Source organism: Taurulus bubalis, assembly GCF_910589615.1.
Source record: "Taurulus bubalis genome assembly, chromosome: 20".
NCBI lineage: Eukaryota > Metazoa > Chordata > Actinopteri > Perciformes > Cottidae > Taurulus > Taurulus bubalis.
In genome coordinates this window covers 4850288-4870549 of record NC_136608.1, presented here as the reverse complement: position 1 = coordinate 4870549, position 20262 = coordinate 4850288, and the positions used below count along the sequence as shown (strand labels likewise).

At 45.8% G+C, this 20262-nt stretch overlaps 1 protein-coding gene across 1 annotated transcript in view; it reads right to left on the bottom strand.

Annotated features, from left to right (window-relative positions):
- camk1da (calcium/calmodulin-dependent protein kinase 1Da) overlaps window positions 1-16039 on the bottom strand; it is a gene marked incomplete at both ends in the record, with an annotated part of 41014 nt that extends 24975 nt beyond the window's left edge. The window contains one exon of the mRNA XM_079236440.1: window positions 15942-16039. Within this exon, the coding sequence (XP_079092566.1) occupies window positions 15942-16039 (98 nt within the window). The remainder of the gene's footprint in view (window positions 1-15941) is intronic.
- Window positions 16040-20262: the final 4223 nt, after the last annotated feature.

Genomic DNA, 20262 nt, shown 5'->3' with positions numbered 1-20262 from the left:
GCTTCCACACACGGACACACACAAGGACACACACTTTTCATTCATCACCCGCAGAGACGGAGAAAGAGACGGATACACACATGAATGAGCATCCATTGACAAAAAAACAGCCACACAGGGATACATATGCTCATAACCTCTCAATCGCTCTGCCACACACTGCGGGCCTGTGTGTGTGTGTGTGTGTGTGTACGGGGGTTGCCTTCTACTTAACCGACAGTCTGTGAACTCAGCCTTAATCTGCACTAAACTCTTGTTCCCATAATCCTAATAATCCCACCGCTATAACACCAGAGAACAAACACATTACGGCTCGTTTGATTTGATTTATTTTGCAAATCAGAAGCATAACTCTGTGAGCTAATATGAACGAACGTTCACTTTGATGATGATACTGACTTTCCTTCCTCAGTAAAATGGTTACACTGCTGCATTGGTGTAATTGCCGTATGCAAACATTGACATTGCCCGAGAGACTGGTTAGCTTTTACTCTCATCTCACACCAGTGGTGACGCACAGTGGCGTTACATCTCACAGCCGCGGGCTTATTAATTGTCACAGGTGGGAAGATTGCAGCTGCAGTTGCTTTTGTTGCGACCTGCTGTGATTGTGTCAGTAAATCAAGGATGTGTAAAATAATTCAGTGGTAATCCACAATGAATAAGAGGAACTGTGAGGAACTGTTAACAGCCGCTGCTATCATCTCCATATAATAACGTTGGATTGAAGCTCTTCAACTCCTTAATAAGACACTTCACTTTGGTTTCTACCTTTGGGTTGTATATATGTTTATACTTAGTATAAGAGCCTCTCATAAACTTGTGTACACACACACACACACACACACACACACACACACACACACACACACACACACACAACCTGTTCATTCAGGCTGAATATTATGTCTGAATGGTGGGAAGAAGTGAATGAAATGTGAAGCTGAGCTATACTGAAATGAGGAAAAAGGTCAGTAGAGAGAGAGGGAGGGATTGAAAGAGAGAGAGAGAGAGAGTGTGTGTGTGTGTGTGTGTGTGTGTGTGTGTGTGTGTGTGTGTGTGTGTGTGTGTGTGTGCAAACAAACACACAACGACACACACTGAAGGACCTGTGGGGCTCATTCGATTGGAGAACAGGAGCTTGTATAACATCTGGCTGCCAAGTTCACAAACTGGCCAGTGTGTGTGTGTGTGTGTGTGTGTGTGTGTGTGTGTGTGTGTGTGCGTGTGTCGGGGGTTGACTGGCTGGCAGTCCCAGCTTGCCGTTACCCGCGGCAACAATGATTGCATTTCCTCCTGTATAAACCTGAATAACTGTGTCAGTCGAGTTTCGCAGCCTCTGTGAGTGCACCGCGGAAGAAATGCATTGGCAGCAACAGTGTGTGTGTGCGTGTGTTTCTCCATCAAGTGCATATCCAACAGGGAACCAGTATGTCTCACACACACACACACGCACACACACACACACACACAGTGTAAGACAGAGATATGAACAGAGTGACTAGAATAGGCTGACAAGGTGACAGTGACACATTTAACATGGAGACTGACAGCAGCCATCAGTGTTTCTCAATGACGAGCTGAAAATGCATTCATCATAAAAAGTTGTTCAGTCATCAGGTTCTTCTGCGTCTTTACTGAAAGCAGAAATCCGCCTGCAACCAAGAGAAACTGCTGAAGAAAACAGAGCAAGCGCTTCTTTTGAGGGCCGTAGACCCACAATACAGAAGAGGCTGGTCAGACGGCCCAGAATGCAACGCGGCAGCAAGATGAGCTGGGATGTAATCAAACCAAAGAGAGTGCTGAATGATCCCGCTTGAACACCAACTGTACAAAAAACACGGCCCGCCCCTAATTAGCTGCTTGCTCCAAAGAGTCCTCAGCCACGGTATCAGCTCGGTGGGAGTGGTCTTTACTTTGGGCTCAGTTTGATAAAAAGAAAAAAAGAAAAGCAGAAACGACGAACCTCGTAGATAACATTTTGGAGAGTAAATGGTGTAGTTCCAGTGTGTCTCGTAGCGTTTTAAATGTGCGTTGCTCTGCTGTACGACACACTTTCAACTAAACCTTTCACTCAAACTTGCCCTCTCTCTGCCGAAGTGCATTTATTGCCAGTGTCAGAAACCAAAAAATCTCTATTTGGTAGATGAAAGAACCCAATCGTGGTGTGAAAATGGCTCAAGCTTGGGTCTAATTGGCATGATTTCACACCTCTATGATCAAACCCTGCATAAACAGAGTTGTTGAACAAGAGTCATCCATGCAGGTAACCCAGACCATGCCCATTAATGCCCTGCTGTTGCCTCACAAAGTGGTCAGGTACACTGGAACTGACATGAATTGAGAGTGCGAAATGGCATTAACGGCGCGCGGTAATTGCATTAAGTGCAAAAACGTTAACACATCCCTCACAAGATCCGGCGCCGCTCAGCCACAAACACCCTCCCGGAACAAGCTAATCTGCGGGCCCTTTGCTAACTTTGTTTTTACATCGCTGGGAGGAGATTGGTCCTGCGTACGCGTCACGATGCAATCGTATCCGCCTCGTAACGACGTCCTAATGTTCGCGGAGGTTTTTCTTCACCGCTCCCACCATTGCGAGGGGAAGTTTCATTTTGGCGTTAATGCCATCGATCTGAACGTCTAAATGCAGCGGGGCGTTAAAATGACATCAAGCAGAGCCGGGAAGAAACAAACAGTGATTCAGCCGACAACAACAATGGCAGCCAAATGACAAAATAAAAAGGCAGCTGGGAAAGAACTGGTAAGCTTTCTAGATGCATATGGTTCACACACACACACACACACACACACACACACACACACACACACACACACACACACACATACTGTGTGACTAACACGCAAAGAGGGATCATGTCAGCTCTGTAGGTCTGCTCCTACCCAATCAATAATTAGCTGTCTAATCAAAGCAGAAGCGGTTGCCTCTGAATGTGCTCACACACACCCAAACACACACGCGCACACACACACACATCCAAAAGGCCTGATTATGACAGAGCATGGGCAAGGACAATTATACGGCGCCAAACCGTCATCACTGAGCAGACCACGTACATGCGCACACACACACACGCACACACACACCAGTATTTGCATGTGCTTTGAATCCAAAGTTGAGTTGTGTGTCCAATTGCCCAATGCTTGCTCGCTTGTCACATGATGACTATCAATTTTGAAGTTTTAGTTACACGTCATCCTCCATCATCTTTAAGAATTCAGTCCTTTCTTGAATCACAAGAAACTCACATTTCCGTGGAACCTTTTCTCAGGAGTCTCCGTGTTCTGCTTTGAAGAACCTGCTCAGAACTGTGATCGCAGCTCGTTATCACACACTGAGCGGTGCGTTTTAATATTTTTAACACAACCTATGAGATTATACGAGATGACGTACAACATAGGACACGCAGTGTAATGAGAATAAAAACAGATCAGCAGCAACAGATACAAACGTTTCATCGCGTTACCTCCTAAACCGCCTCCGGACCCGTTGTGGGGTTCTGACCCGCAGGTGGAGCACAGCGGATTTGGATCACTATGGCAACGGGAGGCACGGATTATTTATTTGTTTTACAGCTGCTATAAAAGCAACGGAGCGGAATAACAGGACGGGTGACACGCAAACAGCTTTCAGCACAACCTCAGTCTCCATATGTAGAAAACAACATAAACACTTGGAGAAATGGAGCGGAGAGGTCTTCCTTCCTCTTTATTTTGTGACTGTGTGCACACGCCATGCGCCGTAGTTGCAGAGTGCGTGGGCTTAAATAGCACTGTTGCCACGGCAGCAATTAAGTGCCAATGAGCGAGAGAGAGCGAGAGAGAGAGAGAGAAAGCCCTGTGACAAAATGCCTGCACAGTCTTCCGAGCAAATTGAGACAAAAATCCCCGAAACGGAAGCAGAGTCTGGTGTCAGAGCTCGAGACCCTGATCCACCGGCTCCTCTCCAGCGGCGAGGCCGCGGCAGACGGGACGTGCACGCCGAGCCCTGTGGCACGAAATGAAACATGAACAGAAAGACGCGAACACTGATGCGTGCCGGGCGAGATTACGTCAGGTCACCGAAACAAAATGTGTCTTGTATCGTATGGCTTGTGTCTCGTTTCATTTGGCATTTGTTTTGGTGTTTGCTCTTTGTAATTTGTCTCTTGTCTGTGAACTTTGTCTGTTGTTGTCTGTATGAGTCTGACTTTTTGGTGACACATCAGTTTCCCCACTGGGGGTTAATAAAGTTTTTCAAATCAAAAGATCAAAACAATCAAAAAGATCACAAAACTTGAATTCTGAGAAACCCAAAATAGAGATTCAACAAAAAAACTGGATATCTCCAAACTGTAGACAAAACAGATAGTTCATCTGGACCTGAACAGAAAATATATGTTGGTATTAAACGGATTTGTTCCATCTTCTGGTTTCAGCGCATTATTCCTTAGTCGGGATCAAAGTTGTTTTTGCTACAGAGCCCTGATGACCTGGACTCCCCTGACAGGAGGGAAACCCAATTCAGGAGGCGAAAGATGTGTGTGTGTGTGTGTGTGTGTGTGTGTGTGTGTGTGTGTGATTGTGATTAAGTGGGAAAGGGGAGGGACCACACAGGGAAGAAAGAAAGAAGATGCTTCCTGTCTGCTTTGTGTGTTTGACTCATGGACACACACACAGCCTGTGCGGTATGGGTTTGCCATGGCAACAGCCCTGACCACTACTGTCTGTCAGGAGACTTCTGTTTACATTATTCGCCATGGTAACAGTTTCGGCGGCCCGTGTGTGTGTGTGTGTGTGTGTGTGTGTGTGTGTGTGTGTGTGAGAGAGGACGCACTTGGACTCTGGGTAATCCCACGTGTAAAAGCGAGAGAATGTGTGTGCATGCTGTGTATGACCGTGTGTGTGTGTGTGTGTGTGTGTGAAATCAATCTGAAAGTTAAAATTTGGAAGTGCACATTTGTAAATGGAGAATGAGCTGCGAGAGCAATGAAAAGGAGTGAATCATGAGTGCAGCGGATGTTTTTCAGACAAAAAATGACAAACAAGAAAAAAAGGAAAAGTGGGACAACCACCTTGTCGCGCAACATCTCTCCGTGTCAACGCTGAATGTAGCTGACGGTGTACAGATGAGGTGTGAAATCAACACATTTGGGCTTTTGTGTGAATGTTATTATATAAATGAACCTTTACAGAACGGCCCAAATCTACAATAAAAACAGCCGAGAATAAACTGCCGCAGCGAGAGAAAAAAAGCTGTTTTGACGACAGAGCAGTAAGTGACTCAGCAGTTTATCTCCTGTCCTGTGACCTTGGAGATCCCCCTAACACACACACACACACACACACACACACACACAGAAAAGGCACAAGGCTGACTGCAGTGACAGCAACATGAACACTGCCAGCAAAGCACCGCAGTCTCCCAGTCAGTCTAACAAGAGCCATGCTGAGTGATGGAGGCATACAGAGACACACAGGGGGGGAGAGGGAGAGAGAGAGAAAGAGAGAGAGAGAAAGAGAGAGAGAGAGAGAGAGAGAGAGAGAGAGAGAGAGAGAGAGAGAGAGAGAGGAGGTGGGGGAGGCATTTCCTTTGCAAAGGAAGGGAATAAAAATACATGATGACAAGCTGAAGGCCATGCTGGAGGTCCCCAGCTCTAATAAGAGTGTGTGGAAGTATTGATGAGGAGAGTAGAATAGATTTGTGAGCAGATGAAAAGAAAGACTCTTTCATGACCTTTCGTGTCCTGGGGCGTGTGGAGCGAGTACAGCCATTCTATTCGTACACACCGGAGATAGTGGAATAGCGTTTTTTGTTTTTTTAGCTTGCATGGTCATGCTGTATCATCTCAAGTTAAAGTCCACTCTTGATATTTTCTGTCTTGTAACCGTGGTAATACCATAGATCACGCTTATGAAAACATATTTCTATTTTGAGCTGGATTGCCCACAGAAAGAGGATGGGATTAGAACGGGTACCTCTTCGGATCAACGTAGCTGGATCGCTATCGCCAGATGAGAGACGACGTTGTTCGGCTCGTCTTCTGTAACCAGTGTAGCATGACAGCGTGGTGGAAGCTAACCATGCTAACTGACCAGGATTTACGCCATTGAGCTTGAATGCTTCATTGCTCACAGAAGATGAGCAGAACATCAAGGTCCCTTCGCCTCATTAGCCGCCTAGCTAAGAGCTGCCTTCGCTCTTATTCTGGCGATACCGCGTCAACTCTTTTACGGCAACAATTGCCATTTGTACCTCTGTACTCAAAAGACCACAGAGAGCAGTTTAATGCCCATTCGACCGTTTTCTTGTTTCTATGGCATTGCCACTGTCTATCACCTGGTGAGTCGGGGAGGATTTAATCTCCGTGTCCGTCACACGCTGTGAGTAAACAGCTCTGTTTGCCCGAGATGCAGCCTTTTCATTACGTTTCCATTCCTGTTATCTTCACAGAGTGGAGTGCCGCTCCGGAGGCAACGCGTCGACTTCCTCCGCCTCGTCTGTGGGTAGAGTGACACAGTCATCTTGTCCTTGAAAAGAATATAATGTTCCCTAAATGCCCACGAAAACCCCCAGAAGGAACAAGATGTACAACGGAGATGTCGAGCCTCTTCATTGGTGAAGCCGAGGTCACTCGCTCATTAGCCGACTGGCTTCGGCTCGGCCTAGTTCAAGCGTCAGCATCTGTTTAAAGAATTAGAATAAGTTCAACGAGGACACGCACGAGAGGGCTACTGAGGAGGCTCTCCAGCTTCACCTGCCTCTTTTGTTTCCCGTCGGCTGCTAGACGTGGAAACTAGTCATTAACAAGCCACTCTTCCACCGTGACGGGAGACCTACATGTTTGCTTTAGAGACTCTGGGAAAAAATGGCCTCTATTGAGGTTGTATCAGTAGAAACAAGCCTAGTGCAAATATTTAAACATGCTGTTGTGATGTGGCTGTTGTTTTATTGGCGCACACAGATACGCACACATGCTCACACTTGTTTTTCCCTCGGATGAAACTATGCATTCACTTTCCCAGAAGCTCTACATTGTCTCTCACATGCACATATATAGATAACCAAATACACCTCCGTCACACTCAGCAGCAGTCTCACACACACACACACACACACACACACACACACACACACACACACACACACACACACACACACACACACACACACACACACGAGAACAGGTGCTAACAGGACTTGTGGCACCGCATAACAACCATTAGGTTGGCCTAATCTCGGCTCCCTTCAATAGATTACAACTTTCATTTAATAACCGCAGACGCCACAATAGTCACAAGTTACACATAACAAGGGAGGTGTGGACGCAACAGCAGATGGCTGCTGCAGGGTGCGGCTGGCCTCTGGGTTACAGAGAGCGAATGGCATCCACCAACAGCCGCAGAAGAACTGTGGGTAGCCTTCAGCTACTTGAATGAAGTGCGAATGGCAGAATAATGATGTCACCCCCGCCAGACTCCATGAGTCAATCAGGAGCACGTCACTGTTTGGTTTCGTCAAAGCCATCTTACTTTGTGGTTTTACGGGGAGCTTATGCGCCTCCATTTCACTAACTATTTTATGGAGTCTTGGGCTTCAGGCAGCCAGCTGAAGAACCAGGACTTCACTGCGTCCTTGGCCAAGAAATAGTCCAACATAATATCACAATTTGTCGTTTTTATACATATAACATTTAGTTTTTAGCAAGTTTTAGAGGCGCTAAAGAGAGATTTTGTTACCCTCCCTCCCTTCCAGTCTTTATCCTAAGCTAAGCTAACCGTCGTCTTGCTGTGGCCTCATTTTTAGCGCACTTTCTTGTCGACATGACGTTCACGAAAACAAATTAGTGCTGAAATACCAACGGCAAACGGCTTTCTGAAATTGTATTCTAAACCACCACCAAGGGGCTTGAGATATCATTCAAGGCCAGATGGTTGCGGAGATATAAAATAACATAAAACATCAAATTAGACTAAGGAATGTTTTTTTACATGACATCACCTGTACCAAAGATATAATTTGCCGAGGGGGTTCCTTCCCGGCGGGTCAGGCGGAAAAAAAGATGATGTCAACGCACTGACATCCCACAAATGACTAGATGGATGACGCATAGAGCATTTTTCTCACACACACAAATCCAACAAGCACGGCTGGCTGGGGCCGAACAGTGAAGCAGTTTTTGCCTGAGAATGACACCTGAACCGCAAACACACGCTCTGCTGGTGACGGAGCCCGACGCATTTTAAAAACTTCAGTGTTTGTGTGCTGCTTTGTGATCCGCTCGAGGACGGCGTGAGAGCAACTGGGACCGAGCGGCGCCAGATAAACAGCCACACACACACACACACACACACACTGATCTAAGTACAGTAGTAGGACTCTGTGAAAGTAGGTCTGCTATAATACAGAAAAGGCCTCCAAGGTGCAAATGAGTGCGTCACTCTGGTGAAGTGTAATGCCGAACAGAGCAGAAAGCGTATGAGCCATTTTACAGAAACATAATGTTAGTTTGGTACGTTTTAAACAAAAGAAGGATTTTTTATTTCCATAAATGTTTCTGTGAACATGTCAGATACTGTGCGTGTTTAAGTGTGTGTGTGTCAGCCTCTTTCTGTGTTTCCATTGAGTGTGTGCTTGCGTGTGCAGGGTTTTGTTTGTGTGCGTGCCGTCTGCCCTAAATTACCTGTCCAGAAGACGGAGTGTGTGCCGGGTAGCAGTGGAGCTGCTGCCGCTGCGGCGCTGCTTCCATTAACGGCGGCAATCATTCACAATCTGATGGGCAACGGGCAAAAGAGATGATTTGGGTACACGCTGCTCCGCTATAATTAATCCCCAGCAGTCCGATCGATATGGGTCCCAGAAAGGTCTACAATGCTGAATAAGACTTTAAACACGGGTCAAAAATGATCATTTTCATTGTTGATTTCTTTTTTTTATGAATCAATTAGTCATTTGGTCCAGAAAATATCAGAAAATTGTGAAAGTGTTTTTTTCTTCGAAAGCACAAGAGGACGTCTTTAAACGTCTTGCTTTGTCCACGACTCAAATGTATTCAATTGGCTGTCATAGGATAGTATAGAAAGCATCAATATTCACATTTAAGAAGCTGGAGTCAGAGAAATGTTGACATGTTTGATCGCACATCCTTCAGTGTGACTATTACGCAATGTTGACGCTAAGACGACATATTGCGCGGCCCGACCGCAGACTATTTGTGAATTTACAGTATAAATGTTTCGGATTTTTACTAAACGAGGAATTTCATCCGATTACAACGTTTTGTGGAGGCCTTGGCACCGTTTTTGTTTGTTGGACTTGGCCACTTGGAGCCAACAGAACACTAAAGACATGACGCACTGAATACAACCAGACATGTTCACACACGCCCGTTCACTGATAGCAGTTCTGACTCTTACAATCAAACCGATACAAGGTTCCTGGAGGTATAATCCCGTTCTGTTAAATGTGGCTAAACGATTGCATTATGATTGCTAAAAAGGTCAAAGGTACCCCACATGTGAGAGAGAGACCCAGACAGTCTGCTGGTGATTCACTCGACTGGGCTGAGTTTCTCAGGTGGGCCCATCGCTGCATCATCATCATTACTACTATGATCATAATCATCTGCTTCTTCCGTCCGTTTTTGGACACGATGAGCCACCAGGTTGCATTTTGGAGGGAAACGTACAAAAGCACAAAACAGGAACATAGTGCTGCTCAGAGTATCTGGTGACGGCAGATGGTGGAAGGAAAGGAAGATGACTTCCAACATATTCATCCTTTCGTGGACGCCCCGAGGGGCCCTCTACGAGGCCGGCCCCTCAGGCTCCCATGTGATCCCCGCCCTCATTGCTTTTCATTACAATTCCTCGTTTCCGCTCTGTTATCTCTTCCTCCTCCTCTTCCTCCGCTCTGGTATTTTTGCTATACTTTGCTCTGCCACTGTCAGGAGCAGCCGAGCCTCCAGGGTAAGGGTAAGCTAAGCTGCTTTCTGACTTGCCTTTCTGGTCAGGTAGAGGTTGCACAATGCAACCGTCAGCTGGTATCACAGCCATTGAGTTTTCTTTCCTTTAATGAATAATATTGACCTTACACACGTTTTGTTATAGATAAACGTCTTCCCTTTCTCTTCGTGGATATCCAGCGCAGGAAACCGTTTCCATTTACCGCTTGGAACAATTTGTGCCGACAGAATATGCCGCCCTGTCCTCTGCTGTGATGAAATTAATTATGGGGGAATATGAGAATTAAGCGTCGACAGGAGACCCAGATGTGTTACACAGTGTGACACTTGAGCTAATGACGGGTACGGTTTGCCCACGGAGGGCGTTTGTGCTGGCGGCATGTGAGTCATTCTAACGTCAGAGAAACGTTTGGGAGCTCGGCAGTGAAACTACAAGCCGCCTGAGAGCGTTTCCCTGAGGGCAGCCCCAACACCTGCTGACACATATTTTTGTCTCGATTCACAGGAAAGAGGCTGTGCTTCTGCGTCATTGTGGGGCTTTTCCTATTAAGCGTGGTTCACAGCAACCTAGCCAACCTAGCCACCAAATATACTATACTATAGCTATATACTATAGTGTTTTAAAAACATCCCCTTTTTTTGGTCATTCGGTTATTCCATTACATTTTCTGTCAATTCTATGATACATGAGGGTCTAAACTCTGGTTCTTCACATTGCCAGGATACACTGGGGTCACTGAATCCCAGTTCCCAGAGACAATACAGGGGACAATACCTCACACTTGATTTATTACCTCAGTACACATTGTAAACATGAGTTTATGGCCTTAAACTCTAGTTTAAAGTCTTCTTGAGTAAAGGATGGTCCCATTTAGAGTAAAATAGATCATAAAGCAGAGGTTGCTTTAGGGCTGGCTAACTGTGATTGACAGGTCGCTGCTGAATATACCGTTTCTAAGTCCCTCCTACGCAGTCAGGATATATAGTCACTTTGGTTCACTGGTTGCAAAAAGCCAAAATGGCGACTGCCAAGTCGCCGAACTCAAGGCTTCAAAGCGGCGGTCCACAAACCAATGGGTGACGTCCACTTCCTACATACAGTCTGTGGTATTTCATTGCACCAATCAGGATTCATCATCATTTGAAGTAGACAGTTAAACTCTCAATTAATAAATACCAAGGGATGTTTTCCTCTGAACTTTAATTTAGCATCAACATTTTCAGTTAGAGTGAGAAACTAAGTTCAGTGCTGCTTTCAATTTGTCTTCTCTGTGACAGCAGAGCAGGCACTTACTCACCCAGTGGGTGCTGAGAACAGAGCAGTAACAAATGTACCACGAAATAACTTCCGGTGACTTTGACGGATGTTTTGAGAGGCCAAGACAATTAGCGACACCGCTCAGGTCGCCGCATGTCTACTGACCCCCAGCAGCACCCTGTCGCCCCTTGATCACCAAAGCATCGTCATGCCACCAACCGCCAACTTCACCATGACAAGCAACATTTGTCCCCCAGCAGGCCGTGGCCCTGCTTTCCCTCTCCAGCAGCAGATGTTGTTGTCGAGACCCTTGAACAGGCCTGAAACCAAATCCACACAAAAAACGAAACGAAGGAAAAGGTCTTTTGTGGGGGGGTTCGTTGTCTCGGCACAGCTTCTCCAGCTTCGCCTGCATTTTGGCGAGTGCGTCCTCATTTAATAAGTCACGAGGAGGCAGCGTTTCGCCGTGCTTTCAGAACTGACAAAAATGAAATCGCAGTGGGACACCAGGACGAGTTGCTCCGGACCAGAATAGTGTTTCTGATGTGTCATGCGACAAAAATCTGTCTCTTTTTATGTGCAACTAATGGAACAGCATGAGGTAAAACAAAAAAAAATATATATATATTTCTCCGCACCTCTCCACGAAGATGGGGGGCCGCGTTGAACATACGCGAGCGGCAGCACACCAGGGGGCCACACAGCTGTCGGGACAGAGCGGCGCAGAGACAACAGGCTTTCAGCTCGGGGACATTATGAGCCCAGAGGCTTAATATAGAGCACTGATCCGATAATGGACTAAAGTTTATGATCATTAATACTCAGAGGTCTGGATACACGTGTCAATCTGTGCAGAGAGGTGGACGCTCCCCTTCAACACACACACACACACACACACACTAAATCCATTTAGTGAAGAGGAAAGTCCTGACAGCTGGCGAAAGCAAGTGTTTCATTTGCAGCATGTATGAAGAGGAAAAGGTGACTTTGCCATTCTGCCGCTTTTAAATGCTCTGCTCTGCTCAGTGTGTGTGTGTGTGTGTGTGTGTGGTGTAGTGTGTGTGTGTGTGTGTGTGTAGGAGGTGTGTGACATGACTGTAGCTCAAATTTAGTAGCACTGAGATGCCAAACTGAGATCGGCATATTCTGTGTCGGCGTGTTGAAATCCTCCGCACATCAATGGTGGGTATCAATAATACCAAAAATACAAATAAAACAATAGTAAGTGAACCTTGAGTGAAGATTATTTTTGTTAAAAAGTTGTAATAAACCACAGCGGCCATTACAAAGTCAACGACAACATCCAATCATCATCAACATCCCAGGAACAAACGACGCAGATGATTTCAGCGACATCAGCGACCGCCTCACCGACATAATGACATCGCCATCAACGGCAAGCGCAAGTGCTACATTACACCGACAAGACCGTCACCGGCGGCAACGAGGAACAGCGACGACCAATCACAGCCTCAGGACTCAACAGAAGAAAAAGGAGAGGACAGAGGACAGATGCCGACATGCTGTGAGTATTCATCTAGGACTCCAGTGTGGTCGATTTTGTCTTTGTGCACAGGCAACAGCACACACACACACACACACACACACACACACACACACAGTGGCACGCACGCTGTTAGAAGCGTGGGATATCGGCCCACTGATGAAGTTGGTTTTGTCACATTGCAAACAATCATCTTTTGTCCTATTTATAAAGACACTATTTATAAACAGGGATGGATGAATGGAAACTTTCAAATCGGCATCCTGTCCTCACTACGCTTTCCAACAAAAAAATTAAAAAATATAAAAATAGGAAAAGTTCAACACAAGGACACACAGCAGGGAGGTGTATGAAAGAGCTTCAGACATAAAGAGGGAGATATAGAGACATAAAGAGAGAGAGGATGGGTCTGCAGTCCCAGAAAACAGTGGAGAGAACAGTGCCAGCAGCAGGGAAGTGGAGCAGCAATTAAGGGCAGCGTGCCCTAGATGGCACAGTGACGTCCCACAATGCACCACCATCACAGCCGCCACTTTACTTTATGTCTCTATCCCACTCACATGCACACGTACACACACACACACACACACACGTACACACACACACTTGGTAAAAAAACTTCCACTGTGTCCCCTAACTCCATGACCTAATCATGGGATGAATCCCTCCTTCTGAGCAAGCTGTGGCCTACCTGAGACTCTCACACACACACACACACACACACACACACACACACACACACACACACACACAGCTGTTTGTATTGAATTATTGAATAGGGAGCGACAGACACACACACACAAACACACACACACACACACACACACACACACACAGACCACGGGAGGGTAATAAGACACCGATTAGAGCCGCAAGTACATGTCTGCAACCAGACACACACACACACACACACATACACACACACACACACACACACACACACACACACACACACACACACACCTGTGTTTGCATGGGTGATTTAGTGCAAGGAGACAAAATATGAATGGCCGGTGTCAGCTCCGTGACATCACATCCTGTCAGTACAGCTGCAGCTCAGAAACGCTGACACAGAAAAAACATTCAACACCGCAGTAATACGCTGACTGGCTTCAGGGTTCCCACGTGTGCCGCTGCACCTGAACACACCACTGTGGCCGGGGAATTGCTAACACGCTAATTTGCATTTCTGTTAGTTTCAAAAGAATACAACTTTAAAACATTTTCACAGCATGTGTTAACCTTAACCATACTTTATTACAGGCATCTAACCAAAACCACATTGACTACGGGACGAGGGAAAGTACAAACTCATTTCCAGGTTCAAGGGCTCCTGCAGCACGACAGAGGTGACAATGTTTTTTTGGCCGGTCATCCAATCACTGGACACAAACAAGTCATTTTTGATTGGCTGTTGCTTTCATCCCGACTGTGTTCGCTTCGTCACGCTGTCACAAACTCTCATCTGTTTCCAACTGAGTCACAGCCACCATCTCTCCTCTTCATCCTCTTCTCCTTCATCCTGCTTTCTCGTTCTAATCGCAAATCACTTCCCCATCTCAAACAAACACACACACACACACACTCACTCACACTTCCTCTTTTCTGCTGATGCATCAAGTTCAAAGATCCGTCAGCAGCTATGGTTAATGTGTGGCCGCGGCATGGCTGATTTGGATCATTAAGTCTTGTACCGGCCTGTGTGTGTGTGTGTGTGTGTGTGTGTGTGTGTGTGTGTGTGTGTGTGTGTGTGTGTGTGTGTGTGTCATATCCGGTCCAAATTACAGGTGATCTGGAGTGACAAACTCCGGCATGGGAGCCATCAACCCCCATTCAGCCATTACATAACACAATTGAACCTCCTTCTATTCGGGGGAAGTTTTCCTAATCCCTGCGCAGTTAATCCCAATCTGCATCAATCCCGCGTGTCCCCCTCCAGGCCACCGTCCAAAACAGATGCAGCTCATTCCCCCACAGCGGGCAGACAGACGCTTACAGGGTCGAGCTGTCAGGGATTTGGGAGAGGATGAGATGGAGGGGGGGCGCCGGCGACCTGCATTCAGTTGCTGTTTAACGAGAGGGAAGATGGAGCAAGGAAGAAGAGAATAAAGACAACACATTCACTAACATGGAGGTGGAGAGTACACATCTCCTTCATAACCCTGGTGAAAGAAAAAGAAAGGCTGTGAGTGAAACGACGAGAGCATTGCTGCTGCTGAAGCCTTTCTGTCATCAACAAGAACATCTCCTCCAGGACAGCATGTGCCAAAAAGATGAACCGCTGCATTTCTATGAACTCACTTTCAAGCACCACAGTCATCCTTACTCATTGTCCCAAGCGCCTAAATAAACACTACATACAGTAGAAGAGACTCATTTAAAACCACAGGAACACTAGAGGAACCCTAGTCACGTTATTAGGCAGCAAAAGAACCGCTAACCTGTCATAAAGTTGCTATACTGCACATATAACACCAACGGTCATGGAGTTTGTGGGCAAACTTAAGTCTTTTTATAGACATGTAAGAGGAAATTGTGGTGTTAATTTGAAAATACATATTGAGTCTGTGGGTGTGTGAAAACAAGTTAGGATAAATGGTCCACATAGTTAGCTAAAAGATAATAAAAATAGTTAGCTGAAAGTGATGGATAAATGGTTGTCAGTTAGCTTAAAGCAGCTAATGGCTAGAAGAGCTGACAGTTAGCTTAAAGTAACAGATGAACTGTTGAAATACAAAGCTAAGACGCTAAATGGTGACATTACGACGGTTAAAGCAAATTAATGGCTACAGTGGTTGAAGTATAGTGAGTATTTAGCACACTAGCTAAAAGTACGAGTTGGTGAGTTGTGTAAATGTGGCGGATAAGTAGTTTAAAAAGCTCAATTAACAGAAGACATAGTTCATTATTGCTCTGGAGAACCGATGCGAGGCTGCGACGTCGCTCAGGAATCTCACAGAAACACAAATACACAATTAATTAGTGATGAAAAAGAAGAAAAAGAATAATAATTTAAAAAAAGAATAATTTAACCCCTCCGCCGCGGATATGCAACAAGCCTACAGCAATACCACAGAAGAAGAAACGAGTGTCACAGTCGGGAGTGTGTCAGGTGAGAGCTGAGGTAGGTTTCGGGGTCGGCATGGTGATCTCAACGGTCACTATTATGGTCTGTCCGCTCACACACACCCGGGGAGAAGTTAAGTCAACTCACGTGCCGAGGACTTCTTTGAAATCAAAAGTCTTCTTGATGTCGTCGACCTGTGTTTTCCACGTCTCTCCTCTGCCGGAGACTCCGTTCTCCCGAGCCATCGCTGCTTCTAGCCGGCGCGAGTCCCACCGACACCGGGAGGAGGGATGCGAGCGGAGGGGGGGGAGTAAAAAATAAAGGAAAAGAAAATAGAAACGGAGGGAGGGTCTGAAATAAAAGGAGAATGAAGCCGAGCTGAGTGGAAGAGGTTTTTGGAGAGTCCCGGCGGTCTGTGCTCCTCTGCTGCAGCAGGACCATGTGAGTCCTCCTGCAGGTTCCCGTGTCCCTGCTGCCTCCTCCTCCCCTTCCTCCTCCCCCCTCCCCCTCTCCGGCCGCCTGGACAGCGGCTGTCAAGCTCACGAGGAGATAACAACGCGTCTCGTCAGGCTTTTCAGAATAAAAGCCTGCTTATTTACATAACGGAGGAGCGAAGCCATTCAGGTATTTATTGTTTTCTGATACATAATAATGATTTTGCTACTGTTATTCTTTATCATTGTTGTGTGTTAATAGTACTCATCACCATAATTACTTTGCACTTGTCGCTTTCACATAATTACTTCATTCCATGCACTTTATTTTAATTTTAACTTTAATTGTTATATTCTTTAGATCCAATTGTAAATATTCATGCTCCCTTTTTAAGCATATAAGACCGTATAATAAACCACTCCTGGCCAGATCCTCCGTAAATGTAATCACCCTAGCACCGCTTTTACTGTATATACTATATTTATTTACACACTTAATATACTTTTCACTTTTATTATTTAATTTTCTTGAATGTCTTATATGTAACTTGTTTGTTGCTGCCACAACCAAATGTCCCCTTGGGGATGAATAAAGTACATATCCTATCGTATAATAAAAAGGAAGAAAGAAAATTACCACACAATACATCACATTTAAAGCGTAGTAGAACCAGAACATATATCAGTTTGTTTGTGTATTTTATTCACTCAATCATTACAATACAATACAATATTATTCTATATAATATACAAAACAGAAAGACTGAAAAGGTATAGGTAGAAGCAAAAATGCTTATATATTCCTATCCTAAATAATAATTATCATTTAAATCAGATTTTTTTTTTTCATTCACACTTTTAACCCTAAAAAAATGTTTTATCAATAATATATCAGTTTGAGGATGGAGCTTTTCTCATGTAATCCAACAATTTATCAATTTCATCAATATCTAAAACGATTTCTGCTGGGCTTTTGTTTTGAAGTCACAATGTTCCAGTTTCCTGTACGGCGCTGGTTACGCAGCTCCAGCTTGACCGCGGACCTGCTGCAATTGTCTAAATGTTGTTAATTGCTGCACCGTCGGCACTTTTTCAAGCCTCCACCTTGACATTAACATGTTTTATACATTAAAAACTCCTCACCGCCTCTTGTTTATTCCCTTACTGTGAAATTGATAACTGTATAATTGCACTAATTTCGAGCTTTATTGTGGCAGCGCGGGTTGGTGACGCCAACAGGGAGCTCACGCATCCCGTCCGACAGAGAGAGAGGTGTGTGTATGTGTGTGTGTGTGTGCGTGTGCGTGTGTGTGTGTGTCCGGTCCGGTCCGGGCGCTAAATTCGCAATGCACCAACTTGCCGACAACAACCAGCGTGCGCCCGTCACCGTTTGGGATTTCCCCTCGAGGCGTCGGCGTGACCGCGCGGAGGGATCAGCGGTGACAACCGGCTGCTGCTGCTGCACGTGCACGTGCACCTGGGTTTAACCGAGCCGCATAACACCTGGATTACTACAGGGTCCGTTTGCAGAGTCGCACTGATCGCCGTCCCTCCCGGACTGACAGCTGCAGGCGCTGAGGTCAGCTCGGGCCGGGTTACACACACACACACACACACACACATACACACACACACACACACACACACACACACACACACACGGAAAGAGAGAGGGAGACAGAGAGAGGGGGAGGGAGAGGACAATATGTTGCAGCCTCAGTTGCTCATGAGTATTCTGTCTGCAAACTACTGCAGCTCTTCCTCAGCAGCAGCCAAGGAAAACTCCTCTCTCTCTCTCTCTCCTCTCTCTCTCTCTCTCTCTCCACCTTCCTCCCCCTCACCATTTACTCCATGTCAGCAGATGTGACCTCCCTCCCCTTGATGGAAAGATGATTGCCTTCAAAGGAAGAAGGAATGAGGAAGGCATCAGAGAGATGTTTTTGAAAAAGAAAAAGAGGATGAAGGTGGAGGCAGACGAAGGCCTGGTGCTCCCTGATGGCGGCTTAATGAATCACCGGCTGGACCATAATCTCACCGGCTGGACCAAAAGCACTAAAATGTGTCACATCCAACGACTCGTCCTCCACCTCTTTTTTAAGTACATGATATATATTGTCGATTTGGACACATCAGACGGGCACCAATGTCATCACATCAGTTCATCCAGATGCCGCTGAGGTCACAGCCCTGAACCCACAGGTCTCCGTCCCCCATTAGACGTGTTGACATGTCACAGGTGAGTATAACACGGGTGATGGATGCATGGGTCACGCCGGCTCAGTGTCACTCTGCTGTGGCTTACTGGGACACTTGAATAGCACAGAAGCCATCGCTAATGTCATTAGCAACACCTGTGCTTCTATACCTGTGTGTGTGTGTGTGTGTGTGTGTGTGTGGTTCCCAGAGGAGTAAATAATCTAAACTTGTTGAATTACCAGAAGAGACTATTTTATCCTTTTGGAAACCAGCCTATTTTTAGGCCTCTGCTTGAAAATTGCATACCCAAACTAAAAAAAGTGTATCTCTGCAACCACTAGGGTTATTTGAATAATTTGGGCGTTATAATAAAAGAGTATAATGTGAGTTGTGTGTTCAGATGTGTAAATATCAGTATGTTACTGGTTATGAGTAAATGAAGTGAATTATACAGTTTTTATAGCAATATCTGCCATAGAGCCCATATGGGCTCCACAGTTTTCAAGGTTAATACACTTGTTTGACAAAGAACGGACTCGTCCATCAGCCCTGTTATGAATAATGGATTGTGTTCCTCTTATAAACTTATATTACAGCGTTATAACGTAGAATGTGTCGCTATACACATAGCGGCTACGAAACTACAGCATTGTGTGTCCACCAGGCGAGTAGTATTCCATCAGCACTGTGCTCATTGATAGTTATCAACCTGTTGTTTGGTTCTGGCTAAGTGGAGTACAGTCTTTTAATAAATAGCTTCTTTTTCCTTTTTTTTCTTCTGCTGAAAATAGCTCACGTGTCCAAAAATGGCGCCGATGAGAGCCGTGAGACTGAAGCGACGCGCGGGACGGTGGCAGGCCGAGAAAAATAACAAAAAACGGAGAACTCAAAAGAGCGTTGTCACTATATATAAGGCCCCGCCCCCTTTCTATGCACAGGTGTTCATTTGTTTGTTTGAAGACACATTCAGGTGCCAGTTTATTAGGCGCAGTCTAACTGTCATTAATCCAGCGAGGGGAAGTGCATAAACTTGCTTGTACATTTTTTCTGGAAAACCAAATATGCTTAGCATGAATCTCTGGAGTTCGTCATTGTGTTTGATGTCTACAGAGACAGCCAGGTAAGCTCACAGAGTGTGGATGTGGTCAAGAAAAGAAATGCCGCTTGCAGACTGAGTGACACCTATGCATTGTGTGTGTGTGTGTGTGTGTGTGTGTGTGTGTGTGTTGATAGACCTGAACCCGCTCGGGGACCTGCATCACCACAGGAGCGGCTGCTTTGTTTACAGCACAATTTTTACGAAAAAAATATAGATGACTACGTGCAACAACCCACACCTCATGGGCCCCGTGCAGCGTTTCCCCGCCCACGGCCCTGCACCCGCGGAGCTGTAACGCTCATCACATCAGCTCTTTCCATCTCCCTGTAATTGCTCAATCAATCCAGCGAAGGAAAGGAAAAATAAACCTTAAAATGAACGGCTCTGCTCCGTGCACGCAGAGCTCATTTGGCTCCCGGCGTAATGAGAGCCGTTGCTTAAAAAAAAAAAAGAAAAAAGGCACAATCAATTTCTAATGTGCTAGTTTACAGCACCCACCAGACCTGACAGCCGAGCAACTACACGACAAGAAGTTTAATGGTGTTTTTTTTAGGAGCAACAGTCTACAGTGATGCATGATGGGAGGTGAAAACAGGGCTTGAAAAGAGAGCCCGGAGCCGCGCGGAGCAATGAGCGTGTCGTAACTACTCAGAGGGAAATTGGTGTGTAGGGGGAGGATTGAGTGGTAAAGATGGCTGGAGGGGGAGAAGAAACAAAAATGAAAGGTGACTCAGTGATG